This window comes from Ostrea edulis, chromosome 8 (genome assembly GCF_947568905.1).
Source record: "Ostrea edulis chromosome 8, xbOstEdul1.1, whole genome shotgun sequence".
NCBI classification, from domain to species: domain Eukaryota; kingdom Metazoa; phylum Mollusca; class Bivalvia; order Ostreida; family Ostreidae; genus Ostrea; species Ostrea edulis.
Window position 1 is genome coordinate 52,610,101 of NC_079171.1, and position 25,250 is coordinate 52,635,350.

Sequence of the window (25,250 nt, forward strand, 5' to 3'; positions counted from 1 at the left end):
TTATAATTTTGTTTGTTTCCCATTAAGTCTGGTGCCCAAAGACTCACCGTGAATTTCGCATTATTTATGATATGTCGTTCCCGAAATGAAATACTGGCTTATTCTAAAGTACAGAAAAACATTGAATGTGCAAAGTAGATACTTTATCTAAATTTTATTCATCGTGCAATATTGTTGATTGTGTTTTTACTCATAATCAATATGTAAATTATATTGATTATAAAACCAAATTAAAATTTATGAAAATTAAGACTAATCATTATGTAATGTCAATGTGTTTAAGAGTGCAGCATTTTTGAAGTAAAGAAATGAAGATAAAGACTCACGTAAATAGTTAAAATGAAGTATGAATGAAATGTTTTACACAAGAACCCGACTGAATGATATATCTTCGTCGCCCAGTTTCAGACTTTCTTAACGATGACCAATGTAGACCGGTTGAAAAATACAAAGTGTTATGATAACAGAAGAAAAAAAAATGGGCCAGTTTTATATTTAGAGAAAAGTTCTTTCTAAGAATTCATTTTTCAATCTCAGTACAGAGCGGGAAATGAAACATGCCATGGTTGCAACCTGAATCGCTCGGCGCAGTTTTGTACGTATTTGTAACATCTATATCTACTGAGCTAAATAGAGTGGAAATGTGGTCAAAGACCTCAGGCACTGCACATATCCAAAACCTGTGGTGACAGGGAGTAACCCCTCCGCAGGAAGCATAAAAAACACAATAGCGTGACGTGCCCCTCCGCAATAAGCTTATAAAAGCGCAATGACGTGAAGTGCCCCTCCGTAATAAGCATAAAAAAGCACAATGGCGTGAAGTACCCCTCCGTAATAAGCATAAAAAAGCGCAATGGCGTGAAGTACCCCTCCGTAATAAGCATAAAAAAGCGCAATGGCGTGAAGTACCCCTCCGTAATAAGCATAAAAAAGTGCAATGGCGTGAAGTGCCCCTGCTATATAAACATATAAAAACGCAGTGGCGTGAAGTACCCCTCCGTAACAAGCATATCCATATATAAAAGCGCATTTACTTGTAAGCTATTCAATGTATAACGACCATATTTCATATCTGGTAAATGGAAGGTGTGATTTTTGTTTTCATCAAATAAAAATAATCCCCCATAGGAATTTTCAAACTTTTTACTGTTTGATTTACCTCACTTAGATTTTAAACAATGAAGTATATAGGAAGAGCATGTTTTGTTAAAACATTTTAAAGAAAATTTACATTTTCATACAAATCGCATGGTAGAAAGTTGCTTACACTTTCTCTTTATGAAAACATCAAATAAAATTAATAATTTACCACACACATATTTAGACAAGGAGATTTTTCTTATTTTGATAAAGGGTAGATAACTCCTCAAAAAAGTATCAAGCGCAAAAAAGTCAGTTTCTAATTATTTACCAGTCATGTGAATTTCATCTACTTCACTTTCATCATTATTTAACATTAAAGATTCGTGGTGATTTAAATCCTTCAAAATACCTCTACTCAGAAACACATAGATACCAGATATATATGTCTCTGTCTTATACTAAAATATAAATTTAAATGAGTATAATGTCGTGAAGTACCTGTGGTTAGGTATTCATATCATGCATCAAATCACAGCAAAATTTGGAAACCAAACAACTTTTTTATCATTTCGGGATAAATCACAAAGAAATCATATACAACACTTGAGAGCTTGTATCACTCTTTCGATGGAGAAATCATATTTCCTAAGAGGTGTTTTAACGAGCCTTTAAATAGAAGCTTGTAGGACACGAGTTATATACGGTCGGGTTCGATGTTGGAGGCGAAGATAAGCGATAAATCTAGTTTGTTGCGGGAAAATTGACGCTTTTACGGTTTTGATCATAACGATAATCATACGATGTACAGTGCTTAGCATCTAGCAATCTTGTGCATTATGACAGTATAGATCTAAGTATTTACGATTCTAAAGATGGCAGGAAAATCTGCTAGTTGCAGTTCTCGGAGTTCTGATGAATTGGATTATCAGCCTAGTATTGTAAAAGAATCATCCCAATCATCGTCTTCTCTCTGTTCCACAGAAAATGACGTCCCTTCCAGCACTGGTGACTGGACTCAAAGTTTAGTCTATAGACTTGGACTACGTTATGCACATAAACTACCGTTTGAAATGGTAACTGAGCACATGTCAGATCTAGCTCTCCTGTTTCCTAAAGAAGTTGATGAACTTGAGGAGGCAGTGGCTGAACTTGGTTCCAATCTTTCCTGTGTGGGATATTTTGATTGTGATAGTTTGTTCGATATTCGCGTGCACAATCTCTCATTGGACTCGGACGAAGACCCAAACACACTAAAGATGAAAGTACCATTCAAGGAAATAGATGTGTAAGTATGGAAATAGACGTGTAAGTATGGAAATAGACATTAAGTAAGGGAATTAGTAAGTAAGGAAATAGCCGTGTAAGTAAAGAAATAGATGTGTAAGTAAGAAAATAGATGTGTAAGTGAGGAAATAGACGTGTAAGTAACTAAGTATGTATGGAAATAGACGTGTAAGTATAGAAATAGATGTGTAAGTAAGGAAATAGACGTGTAAGTATGGAAATAGACGTGTAAGTATGGAAATAGATACAAGTGTAAGTATGGAAATAGACGTGTAAGTAAGTATGGAAATAGATGTGTAAGTATAGAAATAGACGTGTAAGTAAGTATGGAAATAGACATGTAAGTATAGAAATAGACATGTAAGTATGTATGGAAATACATGTGTAAGTATGGAAATAGATGTGTAAGTAAAGAAATAGACGTGTAAGTAAGGAAATACACATGTAAATAAGGAAATGGACGTGCCAAGTGGGCCCCTTAATAAGAAATACTGTTAGCCCACATGAAATTTCAGTAACCCACACATATCATGAAATTGAATACCATGGTTTCTTTACAAGAAAAAAGAAATATCAGGTCACGTTGCAATTTATTTAAAAAATAAAATATCAATATTTAAATTCTGTTTCCTTCTCCGTAATTCTTTCGAATACCTCTCTCTCATTTCCACTCTCAATCCGTCAACCTAGCAAAAATATTAGAGTTCATGGACTTTATTATTTTCGTGGCGTCTGACTTTAACACACGTTTCTTCCGACTTTTTATGTGATTTCAAAATTTCTCAGCTTTACGATGCTGTCAAGTTTATAACTTGGGCAAGCTGTCACAATGACTGGACCTTTCGTGTCATGTTTTGTACACACGTCACGTCATCCCCTTTTCGCCGTTATCAAACCATATTCTCCCCTTCTTTCCACTTTGGTAAAAGCAGACCTTTTCTTTTCGTTTGAAGTAACCCTAGCGTTGTTCAACTTCTGGTGTAAGTACATTTTGGAAGATTTGATACCACAGGAATGTCTCGCCAAGTGGCAAAACCTCAACCGGAAATTGAACTTCAATCATAATAGGACTCGGATCGGTCGGAAAGAAAAATGTTGATCGGACAATTATGGTCGCCAAGTGGGCGATGACAACGGAAATTTTGGGTGCCCACAAGCAAGGTTTAGTCGCCAATGCGAGTGGGCGAGCGGTAATTTGGAACCCTGTGTAAGTAAGGAAATAGACTTGTAAGTAAGGAAATAGACTTGTAAGTATAGAAATAGACTTGTAAGTATAGAAATAGACGTGTAAGTATAGAAATTGACGTGTAAGTAAGTATGGAAATAGACGTGTAAGTATAGAAATAGACGTGTAAGTAAGGAAATAGACGTGTAAGTATGTATGGAAATAGACATGTAAGTTAGGAAATAGACGTGTAAGTATGTATGGAAATAGACATGTAAGTAAGGGAATAGACGTGTAAGTAAGGAAATAGATGTGTAAGTATAGAAATAGACGTGTAAGTAAGGAAATAGACGTGTAAGTATGTATGGAAATAGACGTGTAAGTGAAGAAATAGACGTGTAAGTAAGGAAATATATGTGTAATTAATAAGGAAATAGATGTGTAAGTAAGAAAATAGACGTGTAAGTATAAAAATAGACGTGTAAGTAAGGAAATAGATGTGTAAGTATAGAAATTGACGTGTAAGTAAGTATGGAAATAGATGTGTAAGTAAGGAAATAGAAAAGTAAGTAAGGAAAATAGACGTGTAAGTAAGGAGTAGGGGTGAAACGATACAGTACCTTCTCGATTCGATTCGATTTTCGATATTTTAGTCTCGATTCGATGATTTTCGATTCGATACAATAGCATGTACCATATTCAGAACTGTATAATGCTAAGATTTTTTAGGTTTCGTTGTATTTATTGCTCTCTGCAAATAAATTCTACATAATGTAAAACCGTTTAACAAAGAACTACACTCTTATCACTTACAAGTCCTAAAGCCGAAATGTTGCCATACCCAGGATTTATACATTGGGGGTGCATTTTTCAACTCGACTGTGTCCATTTTGATACAGCAAAGTTTACTCGTATGTTGATTGGGCAATTTTCAATTCCATTGGCTAATCAGAAACCGTGTTATCAAGAGCAATGTGTACAATGATTTTAGAACCGTCTCGAACCGAAACAGACCCCGAATAAATCGAACATCGAATCGAGGCCACTACATCGCGATTCGGTCGCATCGCGATGCATCGTTTCACCCCTAGTAAGGAGATAGACGTGTAAATATGGAAATAGACGTGTAAATATGGAAATAGACGTGTAAGTATGGCTGGTTTTATGTAGGTTGTGTAGGAGCTTCAATTGATAAGTAATGTAAAAGTCCAGATGAAAATATTAAGATTCAGAGACAGGAGCTGTGAATTTAAACATTATATTGATGAACTCAAAATGATCTCACAACAAGCATAGCCTATATAGGCCCTCTTCCTAAACAATGGAGGAAATTTGAACCACAAACAAATCTTTTACTCCAATCTAATAGTATGTTGTCTCTTTCTACATCATGAAGCTTCACAAAACATGTCATTACCACAGAATACTAATTTATCCACGCATCATTACCACAGAATACTAATTTATCCACATGTCATTACCACAGAATACTAATTTATCCACATCACTACACATGTCATTACCACAGAATACTAATTTATCCACATCACTACATGCGTCATTACCACAGAATACTAATTTATCCACATCACTACATGCGTCATTACCACAGAATACTAATTTATCACATCACTACACATGTCATTACCACAGAATACTAATTTATCCACATGTCATTACCACAGAATACTAATTTATCACATCACTACACATGTCATTACCACGGAATACTAATTTATCACATCACTACACATGTCATTACCACAGAATACTAATTTATCCACATGTCATTACCACAGAATACTAATTTATCACATCACTACACATGTCATTACCACAGAATACTAATTTATCACATCACTACACACGTCATTACCACAGAATACTAATTTATCCACATGTCATTACCAATGAATACTAATTTATCCACATCACTACATGCGTCATTACCACACAATACTAATTTATCCACACGTCATTACCACAGAATACTAATTTATCCACACGTCATTACCACAGAATGCTAATTTATCCACATCACTACATGTGTCATTGATTTACTAGTCCCACAGGCCGTGTTGTAAAAATAAACAAATTTCAGAAACTTTACTTTAAATCATAAGATATTTTATTCTTAAAAAAAAAAACTGTAAAGAGTTTGCGAGCAATTTTGAATCGTATGATGACATAATCTGACTCTATTTTTAGTTCTAATAAGTCGCGGTCGGAAGTGATGTTCTACGACATCTACACGTCAATGTTAATGTGTGTAAAATTATGTTTTGGATAAATAGAATTATTGAATTCATTTTCATTAAAAAACAAAACAGTTCATTTGAATTGAATATAAGAAAGTATTTATCAAATTAATAGATTACGTTGTAAAAAGCAAGTTTTCGGTGTTTACATATGTGCGGGAGTGTCTGTATTTAAATACGACTTCTTGTCCTCAAGGAAAGCAAAAGATGTCCTAAGAAAGAGAAAAAAGGAAAACGTTGGGAAGAAACATTAAAGCAGGGCTTATCAAATAGAATTTTTTTTTTAAAAAAGATTGAGGTCATTTTATTCTAAATGGATCAAAGAATTTCTGTGCTGGTAAGAATTTATAGAAACTGAAAATACCTTTGAAAATAAAAGCATCAAATTGAATGATGAGACTATAAAAATATTTTTGAGACAATTATAAATGCATTTTAATTCAAACTTAACGTTTGTCATTTAAATTGGATATTTAGATATGGAGAATCTATCAGATTTTTTCTGGAAAGTTGGTCAGGCTAGTGGATGTAAGGTCAGTTCTAGAGCAAAAATCATTTGAAGTAGCCCCTCAAAAAAGTTAATGCAGAGTTCTTGAAATTTCTTTTGAAGTGTCAGACATTTGGTCCGATACTGTTAGAAATAGTGTCAGCCCAAACAAAATTTTGTCAGTCTAGAAAAAAATGCATTGCTTTTGAGGTTTTTATAAATTTTATTTATAATCAACTACATGTGTTATTGTATTCAATCTCCATCTCAGCTATACGTTCATAAATTTTCCTTTCATACCCTTTCGCATCTTCCTCACACTCTGAATCTTCTTCAATTCACCGAGTCACGTTTTTCCTCCATTTCTCTCTCATCCTCCACTTCTGTCCCATCCTCCACTTCTCTCTCACCCTCCACTTTTCTCTCTATCCTGTCTATTCATCTCAACTTCTTTCTCATCTTCCTCTGCAATCGTTTAAATTACTCTCTCTCACTTTGGCCCGGGTGTAGTTGGTCTCGCGACTTTGAGCAGATGGTGTCACCTAGTAATAGGTAAAACCGCATCAAGCAAAAGTCATTGTCTCCCAGATTCCCGGTTTCTTTTCTCCTTGTAGTTCTCATAACAGATTCTTCACGTTTACGTTTCAATGTCTTGCCGGATTTAGCATCGGTTTGAAAATTTATGGGCCACATGGCCGCCATTTTTCCCGGTAAAAAACGGACTTCGATCCCGATCTTTTATCGGCCATCAGTACCGACAATTAAATAATTTGTGTCGGACATTTACTACTTTTATCGGATAATCCGACATTACCGACACTTTTCAAGAACTCTGTTAATGTCAAACCCTTCTGGAGAAGAATATTTCTTAGTGGTTCATATTTCCTCCATTGTTTACATTTAAGTTATAGTGCATTACCCTTGACCCACCAATCTCTATCTTATATAAATGACACAGAAAAAGAGCCTCCAACCAAACAACCAAGGACCCCGGCTCACCCCCCATCTCTAACTCTAAATCTTTAGTAATAATGTATATAGCTTTGTTTATAAGAATCCTGACTAAAAATCTTAGCTGTTTGCTCTAAGCTTCGTCTTAATGTAGTTTTGAGGAAGGGTATTGTGGTCTCAGCTGGAATGCATGCATGATTAAATCATTTATGCTGCGTTTTTATGAAATGGTGTTTCAATTTCTAATTCCACAATTAAGACCAGATAAAAGTGTTCCCCTATTGTGTAGATTTCTTTCAATTTTATTTAGAACTGGAATAACCCATTTAATTGAAAAGATCTTTAGAGATTTATAAATGTAAACCATTTATACCTACACATAATCTTCTTGCTTGTCACTTTTCCAAGACATATTGTCTATAAACATCGACATCATGACAATTTTTTATAGGAAACAATGCTATATTAAACTTACTCTTAAAAGAAAACTATTTGAGATAAAGGAAAAACTAATGTGGTTTGACAGTGCCAGGTTGTGGGCACTTTATGATGTGGTCTGACAGTGGCAAGTTGTAACCACCTCATAATGTGGTCTGACAGTGGCAGGTTGTAACCACCTCATAATGTGGTCTGACAGTGGTAGGTTGTGGGCACCTCTTAATGTGTTCTGACAGTGGCATGTTGTGGGCACCCTATAATGTGGTCTGATAGTGGCAGGTTGTGGGCACTTTATAATGTGGTCTGACAGTGGCAGGTTGTGGGCACTTTATATTGTGGTCTGACAGTGGTAGGTTTTGGGCACCCTATAATGTGGTCTGACAGTGGCAGGCTGTGGGCACTTTATATTGTGGTCTGACAGTGGTAGGTTGTGGGCACCCTATAATGTGGTCTGACAGTGGCAGGTTGTGGACACCTCATAATGTGGTCTGACAGTGGCAGGTTGTGGGCACCCTATAATGTGGTCTGAGAGTGGCAGGTTGTGGGCACCCTATAATGTGGTCTGACAGTGGCAGGTTGTGGGCACGCTATAATGTGGTCTGACAGTGGCAGGTTGTGGGCACCCTATAATGTGGTCTGACAGTGGCAGGTTGTGGGCACCCTATAATGTGGTCTGACAGTGGCAGGTTGTGGGCACCCTATAATGTGGTCTGACAGTGGCAGGTTGTGGGCACCCTATAATGTGGTCTGACAGTGGCAGGTTGTGGACACCTCATATATTCAATTGGAAGAAATTGGAAAACTTGGTCGATTTTTATGCTTACCATACCCAGCTCTTTCCTTGTACATGCAGGTGCAAGAAATTAACTGTTAACTATATTCTTAAATAGTTTGAATAGAACCAACATATGTTCGTATATAACCAATGCATATTTAAATCTGACAGACAATTCTTGTATTTGTAGATTGAAGTACCTGGCCTTTGCTAAAAAGTTCGGATATAGTTTGTGGTATACCCTGAGGGAGAGGCAGCGAGGCATTTCTGAGGCCAAATATCAATGTTTATTCGAACAATTTCTTCAGATGTTTGGAATCCAAGTCATGTAAGCTTTACAAAATCTCCTTAACTCTCTCTCCCCGTTATTTGTTATAAGACAGAGATCTTACCTACACTCGCACTGCTAGAGACCTTATCTACACTCACACTGCTAGAAATCTTATTTACACTCACACTGCTAGAGATATTATCTACATCACACTGCTAGAGATCTTATCTACACTCACACTGCTAGAGATCTTATCTACACTCACATTGCTACAGATCTTATCTACACTCACACTGCTAGAGATATTATCTACATCCACACTGCTAGAGATCTTACCTACACTCACACTGCTAGAGATCTTATCTACACTCACATTGCTAGAAATCTTATCTACACTCACATTGCTAGAGATCTTACCTACACTCATACCGCTAGAGATCTTATCTACACTCACACTGCTAGAGATCTTATCTACATCCACACTGCTAGAGATCTTACCTACACTCACACTGCTAGAGATCTTATCTACATCCACACTGCTAGAAATCTTATCTACACTCACACTGCTAGAGATCTTATCTACATTCACACTGCTAGAGATCTTACCTACACTCACACTGCTAGAGATCTTATCTACATCCACACTGCTAGAAATCTTATCTACACTCACACTGCTAGAGATCTTATCTACACTCACACTGCTAGAGATCTTACACTCACATTGATAGAGATCTTACCTACACTCACACTGCTAGATATCTTATCTACACACACACTGCTAGAGATCTTATCTACACTCACACTGATAGAGATCGTATCTACACTCACACTGCTAGAGATCTTATCTACACACACATTGCTAGATATCTTATCTACACTCACACTGCTAGAGATCGTATCTACACTCACACTGCTAGAGATCTTATCTACACACACATTGCTAGATATCTTATCTACACTCACACTGCTAGAGATCTTATCTACACTCACACTGCTAGAGATCTTACACTCACACTGCTAGAAATCTTACACTCACATTGCTAGAGATCTTACACTCACACTGATAGAGATCTTACACTCACACTGATAGAGATCTTATCTACACTCACATTGCTAGAGATCTTACACTCACACTGCTAGAGATCTTACACTCACACTGCTAGAGATCTTATCTACACTCACACTGCTAGATATCTTATCTATACTCACACTGCTAGAGATCTTACACTCACACTGATAGAGATCTTACACTCACACGGCTAGAGATCTTATCTACACTCACACTGCTAGAGATCTTACACTCACACTGCTAGAGATCTTACACTCACACTGCTAGAAATCTTACACTCACATTGCTAGAGATCTTACACTCACACTGCTAGAGATCTTACACTCACACTGCTAGAGATCTTATCTACACTCACATGGCTAGAGATCTTATCTACACTCACACTGCTAGAGATCTTACCTACACTCACACTACTAAAGATCTTATCTACACACACACTGCTAGAGATCCTATCTACACTAACGCTGCTAGAGATCCTATCTACACTAACGCTGCTAGAGATCTTATCTACACTCACACTGCTAGATATCTTATCTACACTCACACTGCTAGATATCTTATCTACACTCACACTGCTAGATATCTTATCTACACTCACACTGCTAGAGATCTTACCTACACTCACACTGCTAGATATCTTATCTACACTCACACTGCTTGAGATCTTATCTTTGCTTACACTGCTAGACCCTGCAGCTGTGCTTTCTCAGCATGCATTGATTACATCAACACGACCTTTTTTTGCCCCTCTCCATATACTTTTACCCTTGTCCGTCCTTTTGTTACACCCAATTTTCCGGACTTTTTATGTTCCCTTTCATAGAAGAGGGGCGTATTGCTTTGTACCCGTCTGTCAGTTTATAGACCACCTGTTGTCCACTCAATATCTTGAGAACCATTCACTTGATCATAATGATTTCATATGTGGGTTGGTTATGAGAAGAAGACCCGTTTTGATTTTCAGGTTAAAGGTCAAGGGTCAATCCACTCTGGACGCAATCTGATTAAAATCAGCTCCTCGATCAACTCCTTTTTTTCTTATGTTGCTACATGACATGTTGTGTAGCGACATAAAAAAGAAGAGCGGATCGAGGAGCTGATTTTAATCAGATGGCTCTGGACATAGGAAGGTACTGTCTGCTCAATATCTTAAGAAAAGTTTCTTTGACGGACATTGAATTTGCTACACTGATACATTGTGAGGAAAAAATGACCTCTATTGAATTTGAGGTCACACGGTCAAAGGTCAAACTCAAGAGTTCTTGAAATTTCGTTTGAAATATTAGACGCTCTACTGCAAGATGTATCGTCTTGTATTTACATTAATTGCTATCAATAAATCAGAGTTCCTTTTGTACTTACATTAATTGCTTTTAAGAAATCAGAGTTCCTTTTGTACTTACATTAATTTCTCTGAAGAAATCAGAGTTCCTTTTTTACTTACATTAATTGCTATTAAGAAATCAGAGTTCCTTTTGTACTAATACATTAATTGCTTTTAAGAAATCAGGGTTCTTTTTGTACTTACATTAATTGCTATCAAGAAATCAGAGTTCCATTTGTACTTACATTAATTGCTTTTAAGAAATCAGAGTTCCTTTTGTACTTACATTAATTGCTTTTAAGAAATCAGAGTTCCTTTTCATGTCAAAGGATGTTATTATTCTTCAATGGGCAAAATTCACTTCTCAAAAAGTTGTTATTTACGCTGGAGGTTAAGTGCATGAGTAACTGAATATGATATACATCACATCAAATATTTATAACTATATGCGTGGGGGTACGCACTTATTATGTGAACTACGTATTTAGTGTAAATTTTTCCTACACATAAGTAACTACTTTTACATTATTGACCTCCATCTGTTGTACCCTGTTAGAAGTGTTCTAGTTGTATTCCACTCACTGGTCAGGTACTATTGTCTTAGATGTCGTGTTCCAGCATATCTAAAATTTCATTTTGTTTCAGGGCACAGCCTGAATTGAACTCGGAATCTGCAGAAATATTTGGAGAGAAGGTTTCAGCGCAGGCGGATATTCTGTGCTTAAGTCGAAGAGGAGGGGTCGTGAATCAAAAAAATTATATGGCGGTTTGTGAGGTACTGTATATGTACATGTATTGTAAAGTGGATTGCAGTTAATCAAACATACATATTTTGTTTTAAAGTCCTTGCCTCAGATGAGTTTATCAGACATGTTTTTTTGCCGATTTAAATCGGAAATCCGACTTTTCCTTTGTGGTAATCCGACTTTCAAAAAGAAACTCCGACTTTTTTGCAAAATTGGCAAATCCGGATTTTCCGGTCACCGACTTCGGTTTCAATACTAGTCACTGACAATGTATGCAAACCTCGCTTTGATTGAAGGAATCAGTATTGACTCATGAAAGACGAAATACGATTGGTTGATGTCGTTACACCATTTATTTTCAGTGCAGAATGGTTAACTTCTAAACATGAGTTCACGTGTTGTTGAGAGAGAGACTTGCAAGAATTTAGAGGTTGACAAAGGAGTTAAAAACGGATGGCTTTGGGAATGGCTGGGGAAAAATGTAGATGGTCATCTTGTTGGCGAGTTTATAAGAAAAATTGACGAAAAGGGGATAGCTAGATGTCTAGCTTGCAACAAGGACATCAACTACTCTTTAGCTGGTTGCAAATGCCTTGAGCGGCCCCCAGACCCCCGGCTTTGCAACCCATTTCCTACTTTTTGTTTATACCACAAAATCATGTCTGGTTTATACGCACCCCTGCCATGAAATGAAATGATTGCACCCACAACAAAAAGGTCCATATGGCAATTTATACCAATTTTCATTTTTTAGCAGATTCAGATAGATAATAGTTAGCTGATTCAAATTATGTAATTTTATGGCCCTCCTTCCCTTCTAAGACGTATTTGTCTGATTATTGACAGCATCCAGAGAACAAAAAATCCAATCTGAACGAGACAAGGTGCTGGATATATCTAAGTGTTAAATACAAGTAAATATAATTACTTCAATTTGATATTCACGGCTGAAAGGAACATTAGCTTTTCACATTTTTTGGTAAAACTTGAAATTACTTTAATTGTTGAAAACCTGAAGATTGCATTTTAATTCATTGAGTTTATCTAGCATTAAAATCATAAAATTTGTAAAATGTCAGCAAAATTTTTAAGTATTTTTTACAGTATATATTGGATTTTTTGGAGTTAAAATTTGATTCAAAACTCTATATATCTGACTTATAGGCGAGTCCTAAGAAGATTAGTATTTTTATGGACGGCATAAAGTATAGTATTTTTTCAACAACTCTCTACATGATTATCATGATTAACATTTGAATGGACGTATATTATCAAGGTATTCTAAGATTATGCTTAAAGTAATATTATATGTCCAATCAAACATTAATCAAGTATTTACATATTTTAATGATTTTATTTATCTTAAGTGTATATTAGTGATCTTTTGAAAAAATGAAAAAAATATCAGCACATTTCTCAAAATATTATTTGAAACAGAGGTGAAAACGCTGGAGCATTGATTTGTCAATCAGTTCTTGCAAAAAGTTATACCAGCTTATAAGCGGGTCAATGGCAAATCCCTAAAAAAATAACCTAAAAAATATACAACGGACTTGTAGGCGAACAAACGTATAGGCGGGTAAGCCGAGTATACAGGTATTTGTTTACATTATAGTCTGTAATTGCTACTCTTACTGACTCCCATATTTACAGGAGGTACACATAGTGCAGCCAGATCTGGTGTATATCTTACTGACCTTTACAGGAGGTACACACAGTACCGCCAGATCTTCGGCCCATTTTACAAAACATCTTACGACAAAGTCACAAGTCTTAAATTGTATTACACTGTTATTACTTTGAGTGAATGAAGTAAACCTTTTTTTAGGCTCAATTTTCAACATTTTTTTGAAAGATATTTTGCATTCGGAGTGAATGATCTTACAATAAACTGGAAAATTCCAGAATGTAAAGTAGGTCGTAAGTCGTAAGTTCTTTTGTAAAGCGCGCCCCATATATATGTTACAACACTTTGTTGCTTTTTGTGATAAGTCTGTACATTGCTTTGTCATCTAATGGATACAATTTCATTCAAGGTTACAAAGGAATGTTGTTCTGCAGACATAGATGTGGGACCAACAGCTCCTAAGTTAAGAAGGACAGACAACACCTCAGAAGATCTCCCAGTCGCTAAGGAGAACACAAGTCTACCAGACGGACTACCAGCCCAACATGTCGGACAACTCCTGACCTACTTACACAATTCAATTTGTAAAGAGGCGATACTTGGGATGACTGTGGAGAAAACCTTTGTAGGTCCATCAATTGGTTTGAAATTACTGACCATAATTTTAGTAGATTTAGTAATTATGTCACTCAGTCTACCCAGCATGGAAGTTGTATGTACGTGCTGTAAATTCTACAAATGATGATGTACATGCATATCGACATCACTAACCGGCTCTGTTCCTGGAGATACACATTTAGAATGGGTATGAGTTTCGCATAGAGCAATATACATATGTACACATATGCAGAGCTCCAGATAAGATGCGTATCAGCGTATATACTCTTTGAATTTTACCAAATATGTATTTAAGTACAATTACACATTAGCGAATTTAAATACGCTTTACACCCCCAAAGGAATGTGTACTTGTGATACATGTAGTATGATATAAATATGAATTATTTATTCATATGAATGGAGGTTAGCCCAGGGTTTGATCATACATGAAATAGCGCTATAAAATACATTTTGATGACAATCAGTTTTGAAAGTTTGGAAGAGTTAACTCAAAACAACTATATAGGCCTAATTATTATACTTATAGCTGAGTTGCGTAGCAAATCTCGGCTTTTAAATTGACGACGGACCGGCGTCCAGTCGGCGGGCAGCATCCACAATTAGCTTGTCAGGTCTAAAACTTTCATACTTTTTGGTGCATCTTTGTGAGACTTACATAACATGATCACATCCAAAAGAGGAAGGTTCCTATTTATTTAAGGTCAAAATGTCAAAGGTCAAGGTCACTTTGTCACTAAATGCTATAGATTTGAGCTTGTCCGGTCTCTAACTTTCATACTATTTGGTGCATCTTTGTCAGACTTCCGGCAAAAGCACAAAAGAGGAAGATTCCTATTTATTTTGAAGTCCAAAGGTCAAGATCTCTTTTTCACTATATACTGTAGATTTGAGCTTGCCTCTAACTTTTATACATGTACTTGCTGGTGCATGTTTATCAGACTTCAAATCCTAATGACAGTCAAGATTCATGTTGCTTTTGAAATCCAAAGGTCAAGGTCATTATCAAACTAAATACCTATTGCAGCCATTCAAAGCTTCATACTTATAATCTATATTAAATATATACGTGCATGTTTTTACTTTGTGAATGCAAGTGTGCATAATCCAAACTGCAATTCGGTCACACACATCTTTGATGTGTTTTAGCTATTTTTTTCTTAAAGAGGTAGTGTGCGGTCAAAAGCACAGGAAACCAAACTTGTATCATCAATCATGGACAAATGATAAAAACATGGTGCTAAAAACATGGCACAGAAAATGTCACCGAATAAACAATACTTCTTCCATTAAACTTAGACTTAGAGGTTTTCTGAAACGCTGCTCTAACAGCATTGTCTCAATAAGTATTTAAAAGCATTTGTGAGAATGGGAGTCGCGCCTTTATTTGATACTTGTATATTTACGGGGGGAAATCCTTTGTAGTCCTTTTTATCAAAACTCTTCATTGTCATTGGGATTTTTGAATTGATCATGGAGGTATTGAAATTTAATATGAGACACTTGGTCACATGATTATGATCCAATTCTGTATTAGTGGCAAAACAGCAAAGATAAGTAGATTACAAAATACATTTTAGACTTTTTCTGAAAAGCAAAATACTCATTGATTTGAAAATCAGGGAGTAAATATTCTTTGTGGTAAGATATTATCTGGAGCTCTGTATATGTAGGTACCTGATCCTCCATCATACTTCTGATGATGAAATTTTATTGAGAAACAGATTACTGTCACTTGTTTAGCTCACCTGAGCTTCAGCTCAGCTCAGGTGAGATATTCTGATAGCCTTTTGTCTGTCATCCGTCTGTTTGTCCATAAACTTTTAACTTTTAATCTGGTATAAAGTAGATTTAGATTTGTTCAGAACATGGCCCCCGGTTGTAGGGTGGGGCCACAATATGGGGTGAAAGTTTTTCCTGCAGATATTTAGAGAAAATCTTTTAATTAAGTCTTCTGAAGAACCACTGGGCCAGGAAAGTATAAATTTCCATGAAAGTTTCCTGACATAGTGCATATTCAAGTTTGTTAAAATCATGGGCACCCAGGGGTAGGATGGGCCACGATAGGGGGATCAAAGTTTTGTATACTAGTATATAGAGAAAATCTTTACAAACATTCTTTTCAAGAACCATTGGGCCAAAGAAGTTTACATTTACATGAAAGCTTACTGGCATAGTGCAGATTCAATTTTGTAAAAATCATGGTCCCTGGGGGTAGGAAAGTTTTACATGCGAATATATCGGGAAAAATCTTTAGATAGGGACTAAGGTGACTCAGATGAGCGATGTGGCCCATGGGCCTCTTGTGTTAATACTTAGTTTCCTTTAATGAAAACGTTTTTTTTTGGAGATGCATCGTACAGGTACTTTAGGCTTCACTAACTGAGGAGATGTAGCATATCACAACAGTGAAGAGTTTGTCTAGAAGGCTTCATATTTCATTGCAGGTGACATTTTCAAGGTTATTTGTGGCAGGAGAAACAATGGACACAATTAAAAGATCACGTGGATCCTTTAAAGTAAAGGAGGAAGAGAGACCCATTCTGTACCACAGCAAACGTTACAATTACCTGTTGGAAGAAGACAGAAAGGAAATCGTTAAAGCAATTCTGGCTCTGACAATATTGGAACATCGAATACCGTTGTTTACAATGATGAAAAATAGCTGATAAAAGAATCATAATATGATGTTAAAATTGTCATGGGAATCAGAAATATTTTGTTGTGAGTCATGGAAAGGAACCTGTTTTACGTAGGATTATAAAGGAAAGTCCTTTGAAAATCTTCTGAAGAGCAACAGTTGAACATGGTGTGAAGTTCCTGTGTAAGAATAAATATCTTTTTCTGTCTTCACCTTTCATGTAAAAGGGTATGCTCACTTTCCTACTGATATTTCAGTGTAACAGTCATTAGTTTCCTATCATATACAACAATGACATTGGTGACATCGATTTTGAATATTTTCTTGTATCTTTTTTCCTCTGCACAAAGTACCGTTCATATTGTGTATGTTACTGCTCATGCTTTCTTCTCCATACTATCCAGTGCATTAAGGGAAGGATGATGTAATTATATCCCATGCAATGAAGTTGCAGATGGTATAATGTTTTTGACCCGTTTGTCAGTTCGTCAGTCACTTTCTTGTCAGCGCAACTCCTTTGAGACCGCTCAACAGAATTTCGTGAAACTTTGTAGTTGATAAGGACACACCATCTAGATATGCATATTTCCAGAAAATTTTAATTCAGTAATTTTTCTGGCAGTTATGCTCCTTTTGAGCTTAGAATTTTGAGCTAGTCTGTCCTGTTCTTGTCAGCGCAACTCCTCTGAGGCCGCTTAAGAGAATTTTGTGAAACTTTGTAGTTAATACGGACGGACACTCTGTAGAAGTGGATATTCCCAGAAAATTCTGATTCAGTAATTTTTCTGGGAGTTATGCCCCTTTGGTAGTTAGAATTTCGAGCCCATCTGTCCAGTTCTTGCAGTAATGCATAGCATTACCATTCATTATGTGAGGGATTGTCAAGCAATGTAGGATCATGGGATATGTGAGCATTCTTTCATATGGAGCACTTACAATTTTGGGGGTGGGAGGGGGCATTTGTTTGTTAAAGAAACAAATTATATTTTTATAGCTATACATACCCGAATTGTGCCTGGTTGCTGTCTATCACACTGTGAGGTGTAGGACCATTACTCTTGGTCAGCTGATGCATCTTGGTGGGGAAGGTATGTTGCTAACGAGGAAAGGATCACTGTGACCTTATTTTGGAATTGTAATTGGCAATTTCACGGCTTGTGACATCAAGCATACAAACATGCATCTCGTATGTGTAGTTGTAGATGGGTGTATCATGTTGTTAGGCAGTGCGCCTGCTCTTGATGTGTTAATGACATAAATACATGCAAAATAGGACTCTTTACTGCTTCTGATAATACTTGACTTTGTTCAGGAGTCCACATCACTATCTTTTGCAGATGTTATTTAAGAAGCAGGATTTGGTATATTTTTCATGGTTTTATTCGTACTGTTGTTTTGTTATTTTATTGTGTAAATTATTTTGTAGCTAATAAATAATGTAACCATAGCTATCATAACTCCTTGGAATATCCTTCGGATGAGACCGCAAAAACCGAGGCATGATAAAGATCCTTCCCAGCTAAAAGGCAGTAAGCGCCGAGCATAGGCCTAAATTCTGCAGCCCTCCACCGGCAATGGTGACGTCTCCATATAAGTCATATATTCTCGAATGGGACATTAAACAATATTAAAATCTCAAGCATACTAGCATATATATCGTGTTTATCAGATATGTATTGACATGAAAAGGTGATCAATCTCATAACTTTGTTAAATTTATTTTATTTGTGATCAAATAACGCGATGTATACTTTGTAAACTCGCACTGCAACAACTCTGACTTCTACAATTATCTTATGTTGCTACAACTCTGACTTCTACAATTATTTTATGCTGCTACAAATCTGACTTCTACAATTATCATCTACTGCCACAAATCTGAATTCTACAATTATCTTATGCTGCCACAAATCTAACTTCTACAATTATCTTATGCTGCTACAAATCTGAATTCTACAATTATCTTACGCTGCTACATCTCTGACCTACAATTATCTTATGCTGCTACAAATCTGAATTCTACAATTATCTTATGCTGCTATAAATCTTGTTTCCACAATTATCTTATACTGCTACAAATCTGACTTCTACAATTATTTTATACTGCTACAAATCTGACTTCTACAATTATCTTATGCTGCCACAAATCTGACTTCTTCAATTATATTACATGTATGTATTTTCAAACAAATCTACATCCTGTGATTTTTTATCAGAAAAATCTTATTTTGAGGAGCAGGGTCATTTATTCTTTAATATAATTATTGGCATTGTCCCTTTATTTACCAGGTTTTACATCAACACGAATTGAGATTGAACACTGCTCGTTATCTTTACATTTCATTGTAATTTTAGTGAAAACTACGCAGTGCATGTCACATACCATCAAATTTACACAAACACACTCTGAATATGTATCAGAATAGTTTTGATGGATGAAAAGTGATGATGACAAACTGATCAATCTCCTAATTCCTACAAGCAATACAAAATAGATAGTTGGGCAAACACGGACCCCTGGACACACCAGGGGAGGGATCAGGTGCCTAGGAGGAGTAAGCATCCCCTGTCGACCGGTCACACACCCACCTTGAGTCCTCTTATCTTGTTACCACATCTCCATCATCGTATATTTACATAAATACGTATATATTAGCTTTTAACTCGTTTGCGTCAATGAATAGTTTAGAGTTTACATATATCTCGGCCACATTTATAATTCTAGATAGCGACGTTATTTCTTATAAGATACATTTGCTGTATTTCTTAATTAAAACTGTCCACTACATAGTAACACTTCTTGATATGAACTATTTATAGATGTCTCGTGAAGATTTTTAGAACTGATATAAGACGTGTGTAATTAGTTTCACAAATTTCAGGAAGTTCAAATTTATTTCGGAACATTGTCACGTGTTTCCAAGAAATCACGTGTTTGTTATCATGGTGTAGTTCAGCTTAATGTATATTATCTTATAGTCCGGAAGGTGGGCACGTGAGAGGAGTTCCCGCAATAAGTCACGACATTAGATGCAAGTTTTGTTTTCTTCGTCTGATTTCTGTCCGTGTGATAATTGTTTTCAATCAATGCATGTTCGCGGCTGTGAGGGTTTTTTAAGGAGGTACTCTACATCTTCATAATGGCTGACTTCTTTTAAAAACATGGAGGAAAAAAATCAATATCAGCAATATTTGACTTTTTCTTCCCAAATTAAATGCCTAGCTGAGTAGCTCAGTGGGTTAGCATACCGACTGCTGAGTTGTAGGTCGCCGGTTCAATTTAAGTTGGGATTTTAAATTTGTTCCCAGATCATCTTCTATTAAAACTATTTTTTGACAAAAGAAACTTGAAAATTTTCAGCTTCAATATATTGTACACATCCTCCACTTTTCATCTACATCAAATTTCTCTGGTGTAGCATATATCATTAACATTTAAGCACTAGCCACGACAGAGTCTCCGTTTTAAAGGTCTTATCTGAATGAATTCCAGAGAAATTGCGTTTAGTAGAGATTACATTTTAATACCAAAAGTAAGAAAAATGTCAAAATAAATACAAGAATAAATAAAGGTTTGTGGTTCGATATGATTTATATTCAGTGTGTAGTGTTTTCTATCCCCGAGGCTTGATTGAGTATAAATCAAGTCAAACTACAAATCGTTGAAGATTCTTTTTATCACATGTTTACACCCCCCACCCGTTATTCATTTACTTTACCGTTATTTGTTTGGAATTTGCTCTGATATTTTGTAAACAAACTACGTAACTTTGACGTTTGTTTGTGACGTCACAAATGGCGTAGGAAAACAATGTAATAATGTTAAAAATGTTATATTACCTAATCTACTATATAAATAGATGGAAGGTGAAGATAACGAACAGTGATCAATCTCATAACTTCTATAATCAACACAAAATAGATAGTTGAGCAAACACGGACCCCTGGACACACCAGAGGTGAGACCAGGTGCCTAGGAGTAAGCATCCCCTGTCGACCGGTCACTATTTTCTGTTTTCCAACTTTAATCAGCAGAGAAAGGTACACAAAAAGAGCAGGGGTGAAACTATTCATCACATGACCCACTATTATCCGATCACGTGACGAACTGTTTCCCGATCACCTGAGAAACTACATGTATTGCCTGATTAGCAGATTAGGCAATAAAACAATTGTCCCATGCCTACTAGGGAAACATTATACACCTACATGTATTTACTGGCTATGAGGACAATAGCAAGTTTCTCCCCCAAGACAGCAACAGGGTGTGGCTCCGGAAATAGTTGCTGTCTTTGGGTCAATAAACTTGCTATTGTCCTCATAGCCAATAAATAGGTGTATACTATAGCCCTTTAGTAGTGGTGAAGACCAGGGAAACTGTTGTCCTCGCTCTAAGGCCTCAGACAACAGTTTCCCGGGTCTTCGCCACTACCCCAGGACAATAGTTTTGACTGTTTCCGAAATATACATGGAATAACTGTATAATGTAATGGGTGATGTTCACTAGGTAAAAAAGTAAACATGTGGTAAATAAGTAAAGACGCGTGACACTTCGCCCCTCTCCCTTTTTAAACTTCGTATCATTCATAAATTACAACAGTGCTGACAAGTCTTAAGTTGCCTGGATACACACTTATCATTAACAGTGTCTGTGATGAACATAAATGCTTTAACTGTATGATGGTTTCCTTCCTTCTTTTGATATCAATGGATGGAGAGCCTAAGAAGAATATTAAAGTCTCCTTTTCAGTATTGTATAAAACTTGTATCCTTCCGCGTTTAACAGAACTGATGGAATAATTAGATAGGTTTACACGAGGAGAAATGCTGGTTAAAGTTCACAATACTTTAGATCCTAACCTTTTGATAAGATGATTACAGTTTGCATCTAAATGTGCAATTAAGGACATAAGCAACATTTCTCAATTATAAGTAATTGTTCGTAATATATTGGACGAATTTGGCTCCACTTTTTTGGCACGCTGTTTTGGGCTATATTTAGCTCTAAAACTTCATAGTTATTTCGGATTTCAAACATTTCGGTTGAGCATCACTGAAGAGACATTATTTGTCGAAATGCGCATCTGGTGGATCAACATTGGTACCGTATAAGTTTTACATTATGACCCCTGGGTCGAGGCCTCTGCTGGTGGACTGCTAGTCCCCGAGGGTCTCTACAGCCCAGTAGCTAAGTACTTCGTTACTAGCTTGAAAATACGGATGTATATTTAATTGCTGTTATAAAATTTAGAAATTCATTTCAAAATTAAGGATTATCTCCCTCATGCATAGCTCTTATCGTTGGACGAATTTGGCTCCACTTTTTTGGCACGCTGTTTTGGGCTATATTTAGCTCTAAAACTTCATAGTTATTTCGGATTTCAAACATTTCGGTTGAGCATCACTGAAGAGACATTATTTGTCGAAATGCGCATCTGGTGCATCAACATTGGTACCGTATAAGTTTTACATTGGGCACAGTTCTTTTTTTTTGTACCAAAAATATTTGAGGTATATTACCAGGTCTATTGTAAAGTTAGCATACTGTAGAATCATTTAAATTAGTGGGGGCCAATTTTCGTGGATTGCTGAATATTTACGGGTTCGTGGAGACGCTTAATTTTGTGGATTTATATATTTGTAAGATTTTTGTATACTAGTTGTCTTTATTCGTTGAGAATGTAAATTCGTGGGTGAGGGGTACCCACGAATTCCACGAAAATTGAGCCACCACGAATTCTAATGATTCCGCAGTATATCATAGCTCATGTTTGCTGCAAGTCACGAGTATCCTCCAGAAATACGCATACAAGTCACGAGTATCCTCCAGAAATACGCATACAAGTCACGAGTATCCTCCAGAAATACGCATACAAGTCAGAGTATCCTCCAGAAATACGCATACAAGTCACGAGAGTCCTCCAGAAATACGCATACAAGTCACGAGTATCCTCCAGAAATACGCATAAAAGTTCGACAGGAAAATTTGCTACATCAACATAATGAAATAAAAATTCACACATACACAGGAAGACCAAACTCCAGGGATGATGATTTGGCTAGTTCTCCTGATGTAGGACAACTCTTTATCTTGTCGCTTTTTCTTGATAGCTTGGCGATAATCTCTCATAGTTTGGCGATAATCTCTCATAGTTTGGCGATAATCTCTCACATTAGAATAATACGTGTTGTGCATTTGATTAGGGACGAGGAGAATGTCATATATCCATAAAGAAAATATTATCTTGTCGCGTTTTCTTAAAAATAATCATAGTATTCTTAGAAGAACTCAAATCAATGACAAACGGGATGATTTCGTGAATTTGATTTCAGATTACTCCGTTTACAAGATTAAAGTACAAGGCTCAGGTCGAGAGTGACCGGTCAATAGGGAATGCTTATTCCTCCTAGACATATGATCCCACCTCTGTTAAGAGAGTGATCACTGTTTTGTTATCTTCGCTTTTTCAAAAAAGGTTTCTCAAACATGTATTGAATTAATGAATAAAGTCCATGGAAGGTATGAACATTTTATAAACAGAGGACAGACAACTTAATATTTGATTAAACATACAAAGCATCACATTATTTAATCAAATGTTCATTGCAAATTTACACCCTCAAATTTCCATATAAAAGTGTATCCTAAGAGTGCCCTCTCTTTGTAATTCTCGTTTTATAACCTTGCAATACCGCGGTACTATTATAGATGAGTCGCCTTCGCTAGATGTGACGTAACATGAAGTATTTGTATAGTTTTACATTTTCATAGACCGTGCATACTCCTCTTGAGGGATATTTTACATTTTGCTTTATTTAGAAAATTATATGCCCCCATATCATTGCAATTTGTATCTCAGTTCAGACAATTGAATTATATCGCTTTTTAAGGCAAGTAATTTGCATAATAATTACACAATGATTTAGTTCTTATTTCTACATGGTTAATACGTATTGCTGATTTTGATTTTAAAAAAACAAAAATTCAAAACAAAAATCCCTGCTAAATTTATTATCTGATTTTCAAAAAATAATTGCAATGCCTTAATTTGTATCGAGTCGAACAAAAACAAATTTCAGTAAGACGTAATCTCCATATATAATTCGTTTAGTCGAATTGACAATCTGCTCCCTTTTAGAATTGACAATCTGCTCCCTTTTAGAATTGACAATCTGTTCCCTTTTCGAATTGACAATCTGCTCCCTTTTAAAATTGACAATCTGCTCCCTTTAGAATTGACAATCTGCTCCCTTTTAGAATTGACAAATCTGTTCCCTTTTAAAATTGACAATCTGCTCCCTTTTAGAATTGACAATCTGCTCCCTTTTAGAATTGACAATCTGCTCCCTTTTAGAATTGACAATCTGTTCCCTTTTGTTTGAAAACACGGATATTCTTTACAGCATTGCTTTCTCCTTGCATAACATTACAGGTGAACAATGTATAATTGAATAAGCAACCCCCAGCACTGTTCATACTCGTGCCTATTATCATTTTGTCCCATGAAGTACACTAAAATACCATCAATAAAAATTGACCAAACATAATATGGAAGCTTTTAATGGATGACTTTTCTTTTGAGGACAAACCCTGGTGGCCTAGAACAATTTTACAACTGTTTGCTGATTATTCATTTAATCAATATTTTGTGCCAAAGATTGTACAAAAAAAAAAAAAAAATAGAAAAAGTTATCTTTAGAAATGAAAATGCAGAGCGGTAGATAAATCTATATACACATGTTGCAGGAAAATAAACAATCATATAAACTAGTAAAACTATTTACAAAATCATTCTTTAAGATATAAACTAAACAAAATAACAAATGTAAACCATACATTAAAGAACGTTTTTATGTACAAGAAGACTTTGTACCAGCCTTGTTGACCCTCGTGATGACCACAATACGATGATACATATTAGTGATTTTAGATAATCACTTTATCATTAGGATGTTACATTGACTATTTTCTATTTGATACAGAGATAAACTTTGAAAAACTCCCGGAAGGAATACATAGTGAAATGTAATTCGATGTGGATATAAATATCCTGATTTGAAGTATTGCATTATATTTGTGACACTGTATTTTATGACAGTCTGAAGTGAGTGAACGTAATTTCTACTTAGATCTGATGTTGAGAATTTACATGCCAGTATTACATTTATAAACCGCAGAAGAGCGTAAATTACCCTCAAATTAATTCATATCGTATGAAATAAAATAGAAATCACTTTCAATCTTTATGATATAATTAAGAAAATTATATTTAATGTATTCATGATGAAAAGTTTACTTTCATACGAAGTGGAGCAATATTTTGGTAGCAAAAGATGGAAACGAATGATCAAAACATATTATTGCGCCGTTCATATGACGTCATATGGCGCGACATACAGGTAGCTGAACTTATTCGACACGAAATGTTGATAAAGTCTAATGAAAAACAGATTTTGTTATACAAGAGAAAATGAATTGTTAACATATATATCTGAAATACATCACGCATTCA

The 25,250-nt window shown here is 35.8% G+C and overlaps 2 protein-coding genes across 2 annotated transcripts in view; one reads left to right on the forward strand and one right to left on the reverse strand.

Moving 5' to 3' along the window:
- The first annotated feature begins 1,789 nt into the window (after nt 1-1,789).
- Nucleotides 1,790-18,184, forward strand: LOC125661427 (uncharacterized). Its single transcript, XM_048893422.2, has 5 exons — nt 1,790-2,368; nt 8,632-8,769; nt 11,751-11,880; nt 13,888-14,103; nt 16,544-18,184. The coding sequence occupies exons 1-5, from the start codon at nt 1,956-1,958 to the stop codon at nt 16,763-16,765; spliced, it is 1,119 nt and encodes a 372-aa protein (XP_048749379.2). The 5' UTR covers nt 1,790-1,955; the 3' UTR covers nt 16,766-18,184.
- A 6,100-nt stretch (nt 18,185-24,284) lies between these two features.
- The window catches only part of LOC125661400 (uncharacterized), a 24,881-nt gene continuing 23,915 nt past the window's right edge, over nt 24,285-25,250 (reverse strand). Inside the window, exon 11 of the mRNA XM_048893386.2 lies at nt 24,285-25,250. This exon is cut by the window's right edge and continues 317 nt beyond it. Coding sequence (XP_048749343.2) covers nt 25,248-25,250 — 3 coding nt within the window. The 3' untranslated portion in view covers nt 24,285-25,247.